General features: G+C 46.7%; 1 protein-coding gene across 1 annotated transcript in view; it reads right to left on the reverse strand.

Annotated features, from left to right (window-relative positions):
* The window catches only part of PFAS (phosphoribosylformylglycinamidine synthase), a 323,630-nt gene that overhangs the window by 294,891 nt on the left and 9,525 nt on the right, over positions 1-19,214 (reverse strand). The window contains exon 2 of the mRNA XM_078652618.1: positions 1,171-1,321. Within this exon, the coding sequence (XP_078508744.1) occupies positions 1,171-1,309 (139 nt within the window). The 5' untranslated portion in view covers positions 1,310-1,321. The remainder of the gene's footprint in view (positions 1-1,170; positions 1,322-19,214) is intronic.

Genomic DNA, 19,214 nt, shown 5'->3' on the forward strand with positions numbered 1-19,214 from the left:
TAGGGAAATTACTGGGATTGACTCTCCATTTTACCCCTGGTAGCAATTTTGGGATGTGTCTGGGATATCTCAAAGGCATCGCGGAACCTGCTTGCACTGGCACTCCTTCTGAGCAAGCTAAAGACAACTATGAGATGGTGCACTAAGAATTCGCCCCCTCACACTGGAGGCAATGTTCACTTTCAACGAATACTAGGATTCATATGGTGACCTCATGTCCCATGCCTTACACCCTAAAGATATCTTGGTATTAAGCTGGCATTTCTACATAACCTGGCTGATGGGCGCTGCATTACACTGCACAAATCATGCGATTGGCGATCTTTAAGGTTGCAGACTTGTGGGTTTGCACCTTTTTCTGACTCATGTGTGGTGCACATTATTGAACTCATTTTAGCTGAAAGGGTACTGGATTGGTATAATTATGGCACAATAAGCAATTACTTTGTTACGTTTTAAAAAAAATGAAAATAAAAGATTACAAACAAAAAAAGAAAGAAAGAGAAAAAGCAATTGGGAACTCATTTAACATGCTCTTTGTGTCATGGGCCAGTTCAGTCACTGATGCATGTGTTAATATTCTATGAAGATTTACACAAAACAAGAAAAGACTTATTACATCTGGATATGTAGAGTGGAGGAAGTTTTTGTCCATGGGATTGATTTGAATGATTTTCATTTGTGTTCTAAAATCGGAAAATTCTGAGCAGTATAAGATTACTTTTTTTTTTTAAGGGGGTAGTGATGGTTATGTTTTTATTTGGTTTTTTTAATTGTTTTTATTGCCATAGATTGCATAAATAAAACTAAAGTAATATTTTAACTTTAAAAATAAGTGAATCTTTCAGAGCATATTAAAATTTGATTATACCTCAATGACAATAAGATAGAAAGGACTGACTGGTTCAACCAAATTTGCGATCTGAAATCACCAAATGAACTACAACCCTCCAGGTTTTCCATTTTTGCAGCAGGCTTGCCCATAAGTAGGTCTGTCTAGATTGTATTTGAAGGTGGTTATTTCAACCACACAAACAAGGGACCTATTATGGAGAATACACCATTTCAATTTCAGCCTTCCATTCAAGGTGGAGTCAAGACAGTTGAAGGATATATCCCATCGTGAGGAATTAAACAGATGTGGTTTAAATCAGAATCTGGGGCACATACCTGTCCAGTTAACATTAAAACACAGCTCCTTCTCCACGCTCAGCACATTTTTTGAACTGCTACCAGCACCTCTAAGGATGCTCCCGTGACTCGTGTCCACACCACTGGAAGCACTTTGGAAAAAGCGATGCACGGTCATTTTGGGACAGGCCTGGTGGAGAACAAAAATACAAATGATGCATGAAAACACAACTATACATACCATGAAGACACAACTGTACATACTACTTTTAAAAGACCCAACTCATAGGAATGACAAAAGTGCAGGGCTGTGCACGCAAACACTCAGAAATAACAATTTTTGGCCAAAAGTCCACTCTGAATCTCTTAACACCTTGGCTGCTAGGGAGATTATTCTGCTGTGCTGAAGAATATCTAAATCCATTGTTTCATGACAAGGTCAGCTCGTCATAAGCACACGACCAGTGTACTGCATGACGAGCTGAGCTCGTCATGAGCATCGAAGGGGTTAAGGAGCCGGTATGGCTATATGGAGACAGGGGAAATGTATAAAAGCTGGGAGAAGCAGATTGGAAAGGCTAAGGGACCGGCATACAATTTTCTTGTAAGACCAAACCAGATTTTCTGCTACAGAGATACTGCTCTGAAGTTCTGTCAGGCTTTGAAATCTTTGTCTATTTGAATGAATTGATGTTTTTTATATATTGTTCGGCTACTCAAGAAGTGTTCCAGCGCTAGGCATGAGAAACAGGTGCTGGATGGCAGAATCAACAAGCAGCATGCAACCCTAGAGTTTGAAGAGGAACTTTTCAGTGCTTTTGTGAAGTTTGCTACCTCAGTGAAGGATCTCAGATGGCCCGGTATCTGGTTCCATTTGCCTGCTGCCCTTACTATGAAGGAAGAACCCACTCTCCTTTGCTTTTTTAAAATGGAGGACTGTAAACAATCCAGCATTACTAGAGTGCAGCAACCTCCCTGGTCTGCATTCCTTGATCCTCGATTCAAATATGAGAGACCCTTGTTGTGGAGGGCTTGGTGAGTCAGTGTCAGGGTTTTAAACATTATGTGCTTGCGCACTGGAAGCTAACTTAGCTTCTCGAGAAAGTGAGATACTCTAGAGTGTTTGGGTAGATGTATAGTAGGTAGACCGCCATTTTTTCAACCACTTTTTCATGCGATTCTCTTAAAACCTGCGAGTAAAAACTATGAATTGGTAAACTGAGCTTAAAATACTATGTTGGGGTGTAAGGGTGGAGGGGAGAGGCTCAAGCTCTCCCACCCTGAAAACCGTAAGAGTTAAGTTAAGACTCGCCAGCTCAGTTTGCTTACTCTGTGCAATATGGGGCTAGTATTACATTTGAGATAGATTCTTCCAGCTCTCACTCTAGTACTGATCCCCTTTCCACTCTAGACTAGCAGATCCCCCTGCACAAGTCCCCCTAAAGAAAAATCCAGATAGCAATGACCAATATAACTGTTCCAACCCTTTTCACTGGCAGGCCAAATCAACAAACTGCTTCTTATTGATCCAAACTAAATATCCGCTATTCCAGACCTGAAGGAAAGCACAAGTAGAGGACAAACTAAAGTGAATCATTGGAACCTGAAATTCGGGGTCAAAAAATGATTTCATGCCCCGTTGTTTACTAAATGCATTTTTTCAGTCTGCCCATCAGGACGCTGCAACATATGCATGTCTGAGAAAGCACACGTGTGCATGGCTCCAAATATTGAGCTTAGTGCGATAACGCACCTGATGTGGTGCAAGGAAATCAAAAGTTGGGATTAACATTCCACTGACATGTTTTTATGTGAGGCCCTTAAGAGCAATACCATCTTTTTACAGTCTCGTGAAACAGAAATAAAAGTTCCTCCACCACCTCGGTTGCAGCTATAATCAATTCATACACTTAATGTTGCCTCAAAGCAGCGATTAAAGTGGGCAGGATTTGAGAGGCACATGTGCCCATGCTTTTTTAATTTGACAAAACCGTTCCCCTACTTTTTCTTTGAAGAAAACCACCCTAGGACGGTTAATTCCCAAAATTAAGACGCCTCCGCTGAAGAGGATGTGAGGGACTCCCCAGTGCTGTGAATTCCAAGGACAGTCAGACAGCTAAACAAGGAACAAGCCTTCTAGCCAGGGCGTCTGCTGTCCGAAAGAAATACAAGTGTGTGCAATTGGTTAATCTGCAAATGTAAAATCTGTTTGGAAGTTGGAATTGACTGTAACTGATGGCGTTCTCTTGAAGCTTGATGATTACAAAGAAGAACTGCAAGTGTGTCACCAACTGATCGAAAGCTTTTAATAGGCAGTTACCCAGAACCTTCAGCAACTTGTAGTGCCAGAATTCCCATTCTTAGTCACTACCGGTGTCATTATTAAATGAATATCCACACTTTCACTGTAGTCTTCATCAATATCACAGTCCACGGTGCTCATTGGTACCTCTACCCCAAGTCACCATTAATGTCAGTGTTTCCAGTCACGACGACGACCAGTGTCACTATCAGTACTATTACCTCCAGTCGCCATTGCCATGCCTGCCTCAGTAGCCATTATTACCACTGTCATCATCAGCACAATGGTCCCCAGACACTATTTCAACCGGTGTCACATCCTCTACTCACGATCACTATCAGGGACACCAGTCAACATCAGTGATCGTGCTCCAATACCATCATCATTAACCCCAGTCACAGTCAGTGCCACGCCACCATCATCAGTGCCTCTAGTTACCTCATTGCCAATATCACAAGTCATCCACAGTAGCAGTGCTAATAGTCACTATCAGTAACCCTCTTCCCAGTCACCATCTTGGTCAGTGCATATAGTCACATTCTAAACCACTGCCCCCATAATTCTCATAAGTGCTCCCAGTTACAATGGCACTATTCTATAGACTCTATCACTACTAGTGTCCACATCCAACACCAGTACCGCTATCCCATTCAACATCAGTAGCCCTGCCTCCAGTCACCATCAATTCCACTGTCCCCAGTCACCATCATCTGCACTGCCTCCAGTCACCGTCAGAGCTGTGCCCCAGTCACCATCACTCTCTGCGCCTCTCAGTCAGTCACCATCAGTAGCACTGGCTCCAGTCACCTTAAGCTCCAATTATCCCACTCACCATTATCTGTAGTGTCTTCGATCACCATCACTCTCTGTGCTTCCCAGTAGTGTGCTGGGGGCTGCACTACCCCCAGTCACCATCACTCTGTGTGCCTCCAGTCACCATTAGCACCAGAGCCCCCTGTCACTAAGTACCCAGACCCATCATGATCCCCATCTGTACTAGATCTCCCCATAACCACCACAGGCTTCGAAAAATCATAAAATTTAACTAGACCTGCAGATCTAGTGACTTACATAATCTGCTTGACCTAACTGAAATGCTCTTGACCCACTAACTGGTTCCAAATGATGTGATCCTGGGCAAATATTTTAATTCACTGAGCTGCCATTTTCTTCATTTTCACATACAAGAGCACCTTCAATTATGCAAGTTCAACATGACTGCTTTACAAACAAGCAATTGCAATGCAATAGGTCTCGCAATTACGCTAGTTTAAGCTGTTGGCATTGTAAACAACAATGCCCTTTATTTAGGTTTTAAAAACGCAAACAAAAATAAAAGGCATTATTCTTTGCAATGTTAATAGCTGAAACTCGCGTAAATGCCAGACCTATTGCATTGCAAATGCTTGCTAGATTAGTGAGCAGAAACACTCCCTTTCAGACTGCACGGCAAATTAATTAAATAAACAAGCGCAGCCGCTAAAGTGAAAGCGGACCGTGCTGCAAATTAAAAAATAAAAATTTAGCGGCAACTCTACTTGTGAAAGAGACCGTGTAACGCCACATGTAAAAAATCCAGTCCTCATGGGATGTAACAAATGGCGACAGGGCGGTAACAAGGAAGGACTAACAAGCCTCATTATCAATCGGAAACCAGCATTTACCAAGGACAATGACACCAGTCAATCAAAAATATGAGCAGAGAGAAGGTGTGGCTTCCACAGCATACTCGACTACTGCATGCCTCGCAGAGCGAGCAGCGCATGTGCGCTGCCGATAGGAGCGACCTAAAAACTCGTGTTATTTAATAGACTTAACCTTTGTTCCATATATAATACAAATCTAGCTACATATAGGATACACATGACCCCCAACTTGTCTCTTAGTTCAATAACAGCATTGTCATAGGGCATGAGCAGGCATGTTTCTCAAATCATGCTTTAAACCTATCACTTTTAATTAATACACAACTAAATCATGAAGTAGTAGCACGTGGACATTGAAAAGGACACACATTTTCCTATGACATGCGGTTTTACTGATAAAACTATATGGTGTACAAACAATGCTTGGAATTAGTTTCTGTAAATATTGGTTATTTGACCATCACCAAGTAAAGTGTTCTGATTTGTTTTGCTCCTAACGAAATCTTTGTTTGCATCACACTTCTCAATTTATTTAAAAAAAAAAAAAAAAAAAAAAAAGTACTTGCTTAATTCCTGGTATATTTTGAAATATGTGTACTATTCATTTACAAGCTATATAAATGTGTTAGAAAAAAAAACATCTTACCGCCTTTTGTTTCACAATGATTGTTAGACAGACAGCTCACTTGACAAAAAGCCCTATCTGTAGTTAGGGAAAGAAAAATAAGCTCCATTTTCCAAGCTGCAATTAGTAAAAAGACAAACTGGCATTTGACCTCTTTCCTTGAACAGACAGCAAATGTGTCAAGATATAAACAAGATTCAAAGGCATCTTTATTGCTCGTTCACTTTCTGAATGAACAGAACACCTGTTCCTTTCCAGATTTCATTCCTGGCTACAACGGACCAGTCGGTGCTAAGAATAGCTCGATCTGATCAAATCTGACTCGCCATTGCAAGTGGGCGAGTAGGTTTTTCGAGGCCTGCACTAGTAGCAGTACGGCCAGCCCAAATGACTGCCAGTGTCGATATTTTAACAATACATGCTTTCAAATTCGACTAATAATATACGCACCCTAAACGTGGCAGTGCAGGAAAGGATTCACAAGACGATATCTCTCCAAAATAACACTGGTATATATGATGTGTGCTAGAGGAAAAGCATAGTGTTTAATAACAAACATTTTTGCAAGCTAATATCTTTCCTAACATTTTATAGAGTAATGCACATTTTTCAAGATTGAACTAGCACCCAAATATGCACTGGGCAAACGAAAATAATTATCTTTGGGAAATCACACGCTCTAGTTTCCTTTATTTTTTTAGGAAAACTTGCGACTAACCTTACTGAATACAATCTGAGGTGCGCAGATGGACAACATAAATGCTTCAAGGAAAAGGGAAACGTGGTAACACTTGCAGAATGAGAGACATTTTGCACTGAGTACACATATGGACCGAGAAATGCTTGCAAAAAGACAAACAAAAACGGCAAACAGAGACATGAACCTTGCCTTTCACCCCTCTCTTCCTCCTGCCAGCACTAAAAAAAAAGCGCTACGACTTGGCTAACGTAGGCTGTGTTATAAAGCCCCTATTAGATCAAAGCCTACCAGACAGTGCAGTTGGCTGGTTTGTTAAACACATCTTGGGGACATTCAGAAAGTTTCCCTGGGACTGCATTCCACCCATTGTTTAACAATGGCTTTGTGGTTTGTAACTCACATTTGCTTTGTTTCTTTTTGCTAGCTTGATTTGTTTTAGTCCGTCCAGCTTGAGTTTGTCCCTCCTTCAGAAAGCACAGATGAAGCACATTTTTAGACAATTCTGGAGTGTAGTGAAAACAAATATTTAATATAATCAAAACAAATCAATACATTGATGACATTGCCACATATTCTGGTTTGTGCGCAGCATGCTTCTATCAGTAAAACTATGTCTGTGCAAAAGTAATGGTAATTTTATTTGAAGATGTGTTGTCTGTAATGGCAGTGTGCTATCACACCATGCATACTACACTTCATGCCACTCCACTGCACTCTACGACACTCCGCTCTATGCCAATCCGCACCACTCTAATGCCACTGCACTTCACACCACTTTACACCACTGCCCTCCTCGTTAATGCACTCTACACCACTCCAGTCTAGGCTAGTCCACTCTCTGCAACTCCTCTCTGCAACACTGCACTCAATTTACCACTAGTGCACTCTACACCAAGCGACTATGCCACTGTAATCTAATCTGCACCACTGCACTTCGTTACTCTACCCTATGCCACTGTAGTCTACCCGCAACCACTCCACTCAACACTGCATCACTCTAGTCTGAAACAATCTATTCTACACTGCACCACTTTAATCTACTAGACTACACTACGCCACTCAACTCTAACCGTTGCACCCTACACCAATACACTCTACGCCAACCAACTCTGCACTTCTTTACTCAAAACCACTGTACTCTATACCAATCTATTATACTCTGCACCACTATACTCTACACCATTGCTTTCTATGTACTCTAGACTACTCTGCGCCACTGCACTCCATGCCACTCTTCGCTGCTGCTCTCTATGCCATCCAAATCCCTTCTGCTGGTTTCCAGTGTTAGAAATAGGATGACTGGTTGGCTAAGGCTTGCGCCAAAGCCAGACAGAGACCACCACTCTAGTCAGGGCAAGACGCCTCCCATCTACATGCAGATCTCCCCATTCACCACCGGGCAGACCCATCCTGACTCCTGGAGCCCAGCACACCAGCCAGCTCCTGTCAATCACAAGCCAGACAGTCAATTCACATTCACTGCACACAGAAATGCCAACTTCTAAAAGTGGCACTTCTACACTAGACACATTAAATCTGCGCACACCGTCGCGCAGCATTTAATCTCACGAGTTCGCACATACCAAACTCGACCCTGCACTCCCCACACATCAGGAACTACCATGGACACATATCCTCCATGCATTCCTATGTGAGGGCAGGCCAATCTCACCTTACACACTCAGAGAGCGCACGCACTTTACACTGGGCCACAGTGCTAAAGTGCGCAGAGACCAGAAATCAACTAACATCATATCATAGTTCAAGGCAAAAAGTTCAGGGGTGAACCTGTCAAAAGGGCCAAGTACAACACTATGCATTCTATGCAACTACACTGTAAGCCACTCAATTCTACTCTGCACAACCGTACTCTATGCCACTGCTCTCTACACCACTCTGCTCAACTCAATGCCACTTTACTGCAACTACAACAAAGCACAACACTCTATGCCACTCTACATCATACCACTCTACACCACTGTACACTATGCCAGTATACTCTATGCCAATACACATTACTCTGCACCACTGCACAGTACGCCGCCCTAATCCACTGCACTCTATGGAACTCTACACCACTGTATTCTACCCTGCACCAATCTACACCACTGCAATCTATGCTGTGCTATTCCACTCTGCGCCACTCTATTCTAAACCAGTGCACTCTATGCCAATGAACTCTACGCCAATCTACTCTGCATGACAATAATCTAGGTCCCTTCACTCTAGGCCACAACAATCCACTCAATGACATTCCACGATACTCCAATCTATGGCACTCTACTCCATTAAACTCTCCTTCACCCTATACTACACCACACTACAACACTCTAGTAAACTATGTGCCACTCTAAACACTCTGCGACGCTCTATGCATCTCCCTCTATACTGCTCCATGCCACTTTACTCCACTGTATTCTACGACACACTTCTCCACTCTATGCCACTCCACAACATTGTGCCACTCCACTCCACTGTTTGCCATTCCAATCTGCTACACCAATCCACTTTATGCCACTCCACTACAATGTACTCCACTCTACATTACTCTACCCTATGCCACTCTACTCCCTCCATGCCACTTTACACCCCTCTATGACACTCTAAGACACACTACTCTTTCATGCCATTAGCTTTAAGCCATGCTGAACATAAACTATGCTGATCTACAACATGGCTAAAACGCAAAAACGCATTGGCAAAGCCAAATAGCTCTTGCATAGGCGACACCTACTGACTTTGCCAATGCTTGTTTTTAATACACTTCGACGCCTGCCTCAAACTGTGCAGACTCTTCATCTTCATCCGAGCAGACGTGTCCACATTTGTAGCTCTTAAATGTCTGTACTGAAAAGTTCATACTGTGTACCCTTGGATAGCTGTATTCATGTCAGAGACGCAAAAAAAAGTTCCTCTAGTGACTGTACGGTTGGAGAGCGCACCGTTGCCCAAAAAATTGTTGTTCTGGTGCTTGAACAAACAAAAAAAGGGTTGAGATACTTAAGTGTGTTAGCCCAGGACATCTGGAAATGAGAACAGAAGAACAAACATTTCCATCCATGCTCCTTCGGTGAAAGAGACCCAACAGTAGACGGACTGGGCAATACTCCTGTTATCAAGTTATAAACATGAAAAGGCTGCGATACCACACCGCGTGACGTCCGTGTGCTCTGCATATGCTAATTAATCCCCAAATTCTACACCATGTGCCTCAGTTTAAGGAATCCAACAATAGAGGCTCTGCACACCATCTCATGCAAAATTATCAGCGCAAACGATTCCCATTTAGGGTAGCAATCATGCCAGGATTTCACCAGCGTAGCCGGAATTCTTATGACAAGGAAGATAAAACAAGTGGGAAAATTAGAAAAAAAACGTATTTTTCCTATTTGAGATATAGACGTAAAAATAATAAATCACGCAGAATACACTTTAGATTTGCCAAACAGATTCATAAATATTTTTAAAAGGATTCAGAATTTCCATGTTTAGAAAACATAATTTACACGAAGTGAACAAAAAAAATCCCTTCTAGGATTTCAAAGCGTGAAGAAATGGCTTGATTTTTTTTTAGTAGCAATGCAACAACTCGAATTCAACCATCCATCACAAATCCTTGCCCGGCATGTGACTTGTTAGTGAACAACCGAAAAACTCAGTGTTGTAATTTGCAACTGCTGACTGGCTTGCAGGCCAAGCGCGAGACACCATTTACAGACTCCCTACGGCTCCGATTAACCCTGAAAAAGCCACCGTGAACAGACCGGCAGTATGACACAAACAAGTTTTATATTTCTTTAAAGGGTTTGTGGTGAAATACGCAGCTTAGAACAGAGGTTAAACCCATCTGCATCCGTTAATCAGTAAACTAATCGAAACACGCGGACAACCCCAATCAGCCTCTCTGGGACCACGAAGGCCGACACACACCGTTGAAACATTAGGCAGTACCCGAAATCCAAGCAGGGTTCAAGACAACCCTCAGATACCTGTAGCCCCTCCTCAACCAACACAGACACGCATTATTGGGCCGTAAAACAAATCCAGCAAAGCCACAAGCTCTTGAGGTAAATCTAGCTGAAATCCCTCCAAGGACACACACCATTATATTATCTATCAGTCCCTCAAGGCTACACGGTCAGAGACAGCGTCTGTCAGCTGACTGTTCCGGTAGAAGCCAGTATGACATTTACAATCGCCTGATCTTTAGTATCATAAAATGGAACTAGACTAGTTTGGAGGATGTAGAGTTTGTAGGGTCAATTCAGACAAACATGTATAGGAACTTACTACTTCAAGTACTCAAACGCCTTTGTCAATTGGCACCATCATTTTTTCGATGGCCCTAAATTATTTTCTTCAGTTTTGGTGCGTTCTTCTTGCTTACCTGAAACCTATTTTTCCTACACTTCTACTTTCCAAACTATAGGGCCAACTCACAAGGGCCTTTATGACTACGTGGAGTTGTACTCCAGGAGTGCTTTTGTGAATTTGCCCGTCCAGTTAGATGTTTTTGCGTTAAAAGATTAGCAAGTCTTTTTCACTAAATTGGATTATTTTTTATTCCTTGGACTCATAAATAATGTGTCTTCTGCTAAAAAGATGCTAATTTCAAAATGAGATAAGGGAAACAATTACCATTTCACATTTATTGATCAGTGGTTGCTTATGTTCACCAAGGCTAATTATCATGCATCCCTCTATCTCAGGTAGTGGGTGGCAGTTATTGCACTGGCTTTGCCAATCCTTTTGCCGAGGCTGCGTGCCATCAGCAAAAAAACAAGCATTGACGAAGCCAGTAGGTCTCGCCTGCCTTTGCCAGTGGTTCAAGCCGTGTTGTACAGACCACCATTACTGAGCAGCATGGCTTTTAAAAAAGAAAGAAAAACTCGAGCGACCTGCATGTCATTTTGTAGGCGCGCACACCAAGTATACATGCGCCTAAAAAATTACATGAGTGCCTTTTTTTTTTATTTATGGACCCAAGTTGAATGGGTAAACGAAAAATAAAAAAAAGTTAGCACAAATGGAGTGGGGTGCTTCTCTATCAATCTGTGCATTTTAATTATGCTAGGAGTGGCAACAACTGCAAATATGCATTTTATCTTTGTTAATCAACACTGTTTTACTGTTACTAAGTGGCGGCAGAGACAGTAGTGAGAAGGCTGCGTCCCCATGAAGAACTGGGCCTGTAACGTGACAGTTTAAAGGTTACGCTCCATTTTATATCCAGAGTGTAGACAGGCATATAGATTTTGACAGTTGCCATATAGGGTAGAAGATTTGGGGAAAGAAACCAGAGCGAGGTAGTTTTTCTTTTATACAATTTGTTTTTATTGTGATGAAAAATCATACATCGGAGTAAACCATAGCTTAAATCAGCCTATGCTCGAAGACCTGGATAGAACTCAGAAAAACACAGCCATTCAGCCCACATCCCGGGGGCCGGGCGGCATTATGGTAATGAATTAAGGGACTCCGCATTCCTGGTGACGTGACATGAAGGCTGTAGCAGCAGCAAGGTGTAAGTGCTTCATCACATTTTAACATTTTAACTGAGTGAAAACTTCAGTGTAATATAATAACATCAAAACAGTCCCCCCCGTAAACTTGGCATCAGTAGGAAAACACGTGTATACAGTCCGTTCATCTCAACAGGGCCCACTCAGGCACAGGGATCTAAATCATAAACAAAAGCTTTTGGGAAACAGAGCAAATCTCAATGACTACAGGAATTATACGTGCGTTGCTAGCAGGGCACTTCTCCAGGACAGTTCCCCATCCCCGCTCCCACCACCCTCTCCCTCGGATTCCTCTGGGGTAAACAGTTCAGCACTGCTGGCGTCCGAGTCACTACCGGAGGCCCCCACAGCACACATCATCCTCCCCGCCAGCAGGTCCTCCTGCAGCCTCTCATCCTTACGCGTGTGCTGCATGTGTGTTTCCTCAGCTAATGACCATTCCCTGACATCCCTAAGCCACAGCGATATCTCAGGGGCCCTACATCCCATCCAGGTGATAGCCACCCTTCGTCTTGCTAACACCAGGAGCAGCTGCAACATCTTATAGGATAAGTTTCTCTTTTTGCGCTTGGGGACCAGGGCTAACAAACAGTGAAGAGGGGTCAAGGCGATCCGGAGACCCGTTATGTTCCGAATGCGCTCCACCACCAGCCTCCAGAAGTCCTCCACCAGCGGGCACTCCCAGGCCAGATGTAGAAATCCCGCCCCCTCCAGTCCACACCTAGGGCAGTTGTCCCGTCGGTCGCCAGCGATACGGCGTAAGGAGACCGGGGTCATATAGGTGCGATGCACAAAATTAAAATGAATGAGCTTGAACCTCGCATTACACGACACCTTACGGGTCAGAGCACCGATTAGTTTGCGCTGTCCAGTCTCCAGGGCAATACCGAGGTCCTCCTCCCAGGCAGCCCAGGATGGAGAGACCGGTGGGTCCCAGTCCCGCTGCATGGCCGAATACAACAATGTGATCAACCGTCGTCCTCTACCACAAGATAGAAGGATGTTGAGGGTGTGGGACATCGGAGGCGCCTCTGGGAACTGTGGCCAGGTCGCCCTCGCCATCTCCTGGAATCCCCTATAGTGGAGGTATTGCCCTTCCGTCAGTCCGAAGGCCTCCGCAGCCCGTTCAAAGGACACAAAGGAGTCGTCCGGATAAAGGTCCACTAAGGCCTCGCAACCACCTTCTCTCCAGTTCCGGAAGGACATATGGTCTTCCATAAGTACCAGAGGTGCCAGAATCCACACCGGCATTTCCCTGTGAAAGGGGGCCAGTCTCAAGATCCTCTCTACAAACCGCTGTCAAATCCCCGCTGCATGTCTCACCACATATGGCAAGGACTCATCTGCTCCCCTCCCCCGCATCAGCGCCACCTGGAGTGTCCTCTCATCCGCTCTGCCCGCCAGAAGGCTCATCTCCCAATTATCTGTGCCAGCGAACCACCTTGCGGCCGGTTGGAGCTGTGCCGCATAGTAATACAAATCAAATCTCGGAGCTTCCAGGCCTCCCTCCTCCCAACTCCGGACAATGGTGTGCAGAGCGACCCTGCTGCGCCTACCCGCCCAGAGTAATGATGTAAGTAATGAGTTGAGCGTACGAAACAGTCGTGGGGGGAGCGGGCACCGAGAGTTCTGCAGGACGTAAAGCAGTCGTGGCAGTATTACCATTTTTGCCACCGCCAATCGTCCCATGAGGGAAAGCGGAAGCGTGTTCCAGAACGACACAGACTGCTGGGCCAGCAATTGCTCATCCGACGAGGCCACCTGGATGCCCAAATATCAAAAGGCCTCCAGTTCCCATCTTAATCCCAGTTGCGGGAGGTCCATCCTCAGGTCGGCACCATAACCCGCCAAGGGGAAGATCAGGGACTTCCCGAGATTTATTCGCAGACCAGAGGCCGCACTAAATTGATCGAGTAGCTGCAGCAATATCGGCAGTAACTCGCTCGGGGACGTTAAATAAAACAGAACATCATCTGCATATAGGGAGATCACATTCACTGTATCTCCCACCTTGATCCCCCACTGTGCCATTTCCGCCTGCACAGAGACTGCCAATCGCCAAGGCAAAGAGCAGCGGCGAGAGGGGACACCCCTGCCGCGTGCCTCTGCCCAAAGGCCAGTCCCCCCGAACGCGCCGATCCAAGCCTAACTCTGGCTCGGGGCGCACCATATAGGATCCAGATCCAGTCGCAAAAGACGGGGCCCAGTCCCACCAGCCGAAGCACCTCCAGCAAGTACCCCCAGTTTACCGTGTCGAATGCCTTGGCCAGGTCAATGGACACTAGGACCTGGGGGTCCTCCCTATCCCGCACCTCATGTAGGATATGGTTCAAGCGTCGTAGATTCATGGCAGTGTTGCGGCCCGGAATGAACCCGCACTGATCGTGATGCACCAAGTGCGCCATGTGTGGTGCCAGGCGACTAGCTAATACTTTGGTTAGAATTTTTATGTCCGTGTTAATTAGAGTAATGGGCCGGTACGCCACGGGGTCGCAACGGTCTCCCCCGGGTTTCACACTCCAGTGCCTCACGATAGACCTGCAGGAGCAGGGGGGCCAGGATTTCCTCAAACGCCTGGTAAAATTCCAGCGGGAACCCATCACTCCCAGGGGTCTTGGCCCTTGGTAGGCTAGCCAGCGCCACCCTGACCTCACGAAGCGACAAGGCCACATCCAACTCCTCCGCGTCCTCCCCCGAAAGGGCCTGGAGAGGCAATCCCCGAAGGTAAGACTGAGAAGAGGTCTCCGTCACCGAGGGGTCCGCGGTATATACCGTCTGCAAATGAGCCTGGAGGACTCCGAGGATATCCGCCTCCGAGTGCACCAAGTCCCCCGCGGGATTCCTCAAGGCAACTATCCGCGCCGGGGCAAACTCTCTCTTGAGAATCCAGGCCAATAATCTCCCAGACTTGTCCCCTTCTCGATGGAGGCGCTGCCTGTATTGGCCTAAAGTGTATTTATCCAGTCGGGTCAGTATGACGGGCCGTCCTCTCCGACTCCAAATCCGAGTCATCGGGGTCCGACACAGTCTGACAACTCTGAAAGCGATCCTCCGCTTCTCGCAGATCACGGAGTAACTGCTTCCGCACCCCATAGGTCAGGCCCATACATGCGCCTCGCACCACCGCCTTCATGGCCTCCCATTTAACAGAGTAAGACATGTCGCCTCCCTCCCAGTTCAAGTCCAAGTAGTCAGTCAGGGTCTTCGCTGTATGGGCTCTCCCCACTTGGTCTTGTAAGAGGTCCAAGGCATCCTCCAGGTCTGAGGGCTGGGCGACCCACTGCGCAATGCACGTCACCGGAGAGTGGTCCGACAAGAAACGGGTCTGATGAGTGACCGTCAGGGAAAGGGACGCGTCAATATTAGCGGCAAGAACCCTATCTAGTCTACTATAAGTGTTGTGCGTCGGGGTGTAGCATGTATACAGTTTCTGTAGGGGGTTTCCCTGTCGCCACACATCAACGACCCCCAGGTTACACATCACTTCACGGAGTCTCGCCGTCATACGAGGTTTCATGCCAGACCGGGTGGGGGTGTCTGTCCAAATCCGGATCCAACACACAATTAAAGTCTCCAAACCAGAGGAGGGGGCGTCGTGATCCGAAACAAGGACCTCCTGCAGACAGGAGAAGATATCGGGGTCATCAACATTAGGTGCATATGAATTTAAGATCGAGAAATCCCTCCCGTCCAGCTTCACCCGCAGTAGCAGGTACCTGCCCTCAATGTCCGCCTCAGCATACTGGATGGCACAGGGAACAGCAGGAGCCACCCAAACCAGGACCCCCCTGGCGTAGGTAGAAAAGGAGGAATGGAACACTTGACCTCTCCATTTTTTGGACAACTTTTGAGCACCCTCCTCATTCAAATGAGTCTCCTGCAGACACGCAATAGAAACTCAGTGGCAACGGAAAAAGGACAGGACCCTATGTCTCTTGGTGCAAGTGCTCAGTCCCTGCACGTTCCATGTCACAAACCTATATCCCATGACCGCTGATTCCGCCCATCCGGGACGCCAGTTGCAACCTGTAGGAGCCACCACTCGTGAGCCTGAACGGTATAACACTTGATGCCTGCAACAGTGCCCCCCATAACACCCCCCCCCCCAGATTCCTCAACCCCTCAAACCCCGTAGAACACATCCCCCCACCCCCACCCACGAACAAGATGACAATAACAACAAAATATGCGACCCTGCCCTTCCCCTGCTGGTGCCAGGACGTACACAGCCATCCCATTTACCCCACACAACACTCACCCACAAAACAATAAAGGTAGAACCCCCCTACCCCCCACCCACCCAGCTCCTCCCGGGACCCCATCCCTACAATAAGGTCTCCAGGATCAACCAAATGGAACAGCCCTAGGAGCGAGGTAGGTTAAAGAGAGTGTGAGGCAACGCCGAGAGAAGGCAGCAGCAGGGGCCCGTGGGAGGGGAGAACAAACATGGAGGTTTTGGCAAACAGAAGAAAAAAATGAAAGCGCAAAACGTGGGGTGTTTGGGGGGCAGGAGCTCCCAGACAAAAAGTAACGAACTGTGGGGGAGAAGCATACAAGGGCAGAAGCGGAAGAGCACAGGCAACGAGCACAACAGATGGGAAAACGTCAACGAGGTAGACAGTAGAACAAGCATTAAAAATGCAATAGGTCTCGCCTTTTATTAAGTTAAAGCCATTTGCTTTGCTATGCAATACCATTGGCAAAGCAAATAGCTTTAACTTAATCAAAGGCGAGACCTATTGCATTTTTAATGCTTGTTTAAAAAGCAGTCACAGACATGGTGGTCTGTTGACCCCAGCAGGCCACCATCCCTGTGAGTGCTAACCATTCCCCTGTTCTAAATTCTATTTTGCAAGTCACAAATTACGAGTCGCAATACAATGCAATTTGGGAGTCCCAAAATGGAAGGGTCGTACATCTGGCCCTAAATGCCTACTGTATTGCTTTAAACTGGCCAAGGCTGAGTTTAGCACTTTATAATATTTATAAATAAAGTTAAAACCTGAAAAGCAAAACAAATTATGCAAAGAAACCAACAATGAGGGGTGCAGAATAGAAACCAGTAGGATAAAAGTGTTTTTTCAGCCTTTTGACGGCTGTGGGGGACCAATGTGAATGGTGTGCCTGGTGGTTATATGTTTTTAGAAGCAACTTATGTCATTGTGCTCAAACATTAAGCCCTGAAACCCTAACCCCCCCATGCCCCGTGTAAAACGATACCCCGAAACCGATCCCCAGATCCTGGTTTCCTGTTCAGGAAGGACCAGGCCTGGCAGTTCGGGCTGGACTGTTCTCATTGGGCGCAGGGTCAAGACTGGTTTGCATTTGGCTGGGTCCAACCTGGAATGTCATGGAGAGCAAAAAAGGAAAAGGATGAATTTAGGCCCAGATCTCTGCCCTGGGGGTGAGTGTTTGACATTGTTCAGCATTCCGTCCATCAATTGTTATTTTTTGCACTTGTACAAACTGAAACATGCCACTAGACCTGTGCCCGGCAGGTCAAGTACCCCCTATACAACTGTCATATGACACCAGATACGTGCCCCGCCACATGACACCAGACCTGTGCTCTGCAGGAGATGTGCCTTTCTACATCTGCAATATGGCACCAGTCACATTCCGTGCAGGGGATGGGCTACGCTGTAGAATTGCCTAGGGAGAGACCTAGGGGCTGCAGGAGACATGTCCCTATAGAACTGCCACATGACACCAGACCTGTGCCCCGCAAATGTGCCACCGTACAACTGCCACGCGCCACCAGACCCGTGGAATACAAGAGACGAGCCCCGTCATAGAACCGCTGCCAGTTGTGCCTGATGCCCCCGTGAAGCCTTTGCCCAGCTTTTGTGGCAGACTTAGCACTTTATAACATAATGTTAGTATCTCCGTATCTGCCCCATTGCATGATCACAAGGCACCTTTCGATACACATAAGAGTATATGGGGAGTGGGTTCAGAAATGGCATGCCAGTCTCCCCGGGGCTCCCCGTCTCTGTGATTACAGCGGATTATGGCCGGTGCACACCAGTCCGCTAGGACAGTTCACGCCTGTCGCAGCTCATGTGCGAGAGAGGGAGGGGGCTATTTCCTGCCCTCTACGTGATTGGAGTGTGCAGCCAGGCATTGCGTAATGTCAGCGGTGTGTTTAGCGCTATAAAAACAGTAAATGCATTCATACATGAACAGATGTTATCAACAAAAAGAGACAGGGAGTTGGTTTCTGTAGGTGGGGGCATGAGGAGATCAGAGGTTTAAAGTTAACACTTTTTTACTGCCCCCCACCACTCACACAAGCAGGAACAGAGAGCCCCGTCCGAGTGCTCTCTGCGCGCAGCGCTATAGTCGGGCCCTTACCTCCATGAACGGGGGCCATCGGTGCAGGGCGGGTTGTGCTTCATGGCAGGTGCGAGGAGAGGGGGCAGAGTCGGTCTCCGCTGCGGCTGCAGCCCTGGGCTTCGGGCTCATCCAGCGCCGCTGCCGTCCGCAGTGCAGCCGCCTCCGGGGAGCAGTGGCCGAGGCATGGGGTAGGCTCAGGGTCCGGCGGCTCTGCCCGTCGCTGCCTCCTTCTGGCGATGCGGCATCGCGGGCCCGTGGGAGGACGAGATCTGAGCTCCCCTCCGGGAGGGAGACATCCACTGGGAGGTGGGATGCACCCGGGTAGGAGGGATCTCGTTGGATAGATCCTCCAAGAAAGGACACAGCTCAAATATCGAGCAGTGAGCGAGCGGGTCTCTAACCAGAGAGACGAGGATTCCTCCGGGAAGGGCGATCCACCCGGAGAAGGGAGATATAGCAGCGAAAAATAGATCAGTACGGGATCTGGGAACCTGGATCTACCGGGGAAGGAGGGGTATAAGGAGATAGAAATGTATTGGATGCATAACCTCTTGAGGGCAGGAATCACCAAGTCTGAGTGAGGGAGGTCATCTGTAGAGGGGAAGATAGCGAGCAGCAGCCCCTTGCCTGGGAAACAAGCGCGGCACAGTCCCGAAAGTAAGAGGATCTCTTGTCTTTATGGGGCCATGTGTTTAAACACAAGGCCCCATAAAGATAAGAAGCCTTTTATGCCAGCAGGAAAGCAGGTGAGCCCGTCCAAGTGGGCCGTCTCAAAAATAGAAAAGTCTACGTCAGGAAAAGCTCTTTCCCAATGGCTGCCCACCGTTTAGCATAAACGGTAACGCCAGCCAATGTGAAAGAGGGGTGGGGCTTGAAACCCTTTAATGAAAGACCTTCAAAACATAAAATCTCGCCCAGCGAGCGGCGCATGTGCCCAGCAACGCTAGCCGAG

This window comes from Lissotriton helveticus, chromosome 7, assembly GCF_964261635.1.
Source record: "Lissotriton helveticus chromosome 7, aLisHel1.1, whole genome shotgun sequence".
NCBI lineage: Eukaryota > Metazoa > Chordata > Amphibia > Caudata > Salamandridae > Lissotriton > Lissotriton helveticus.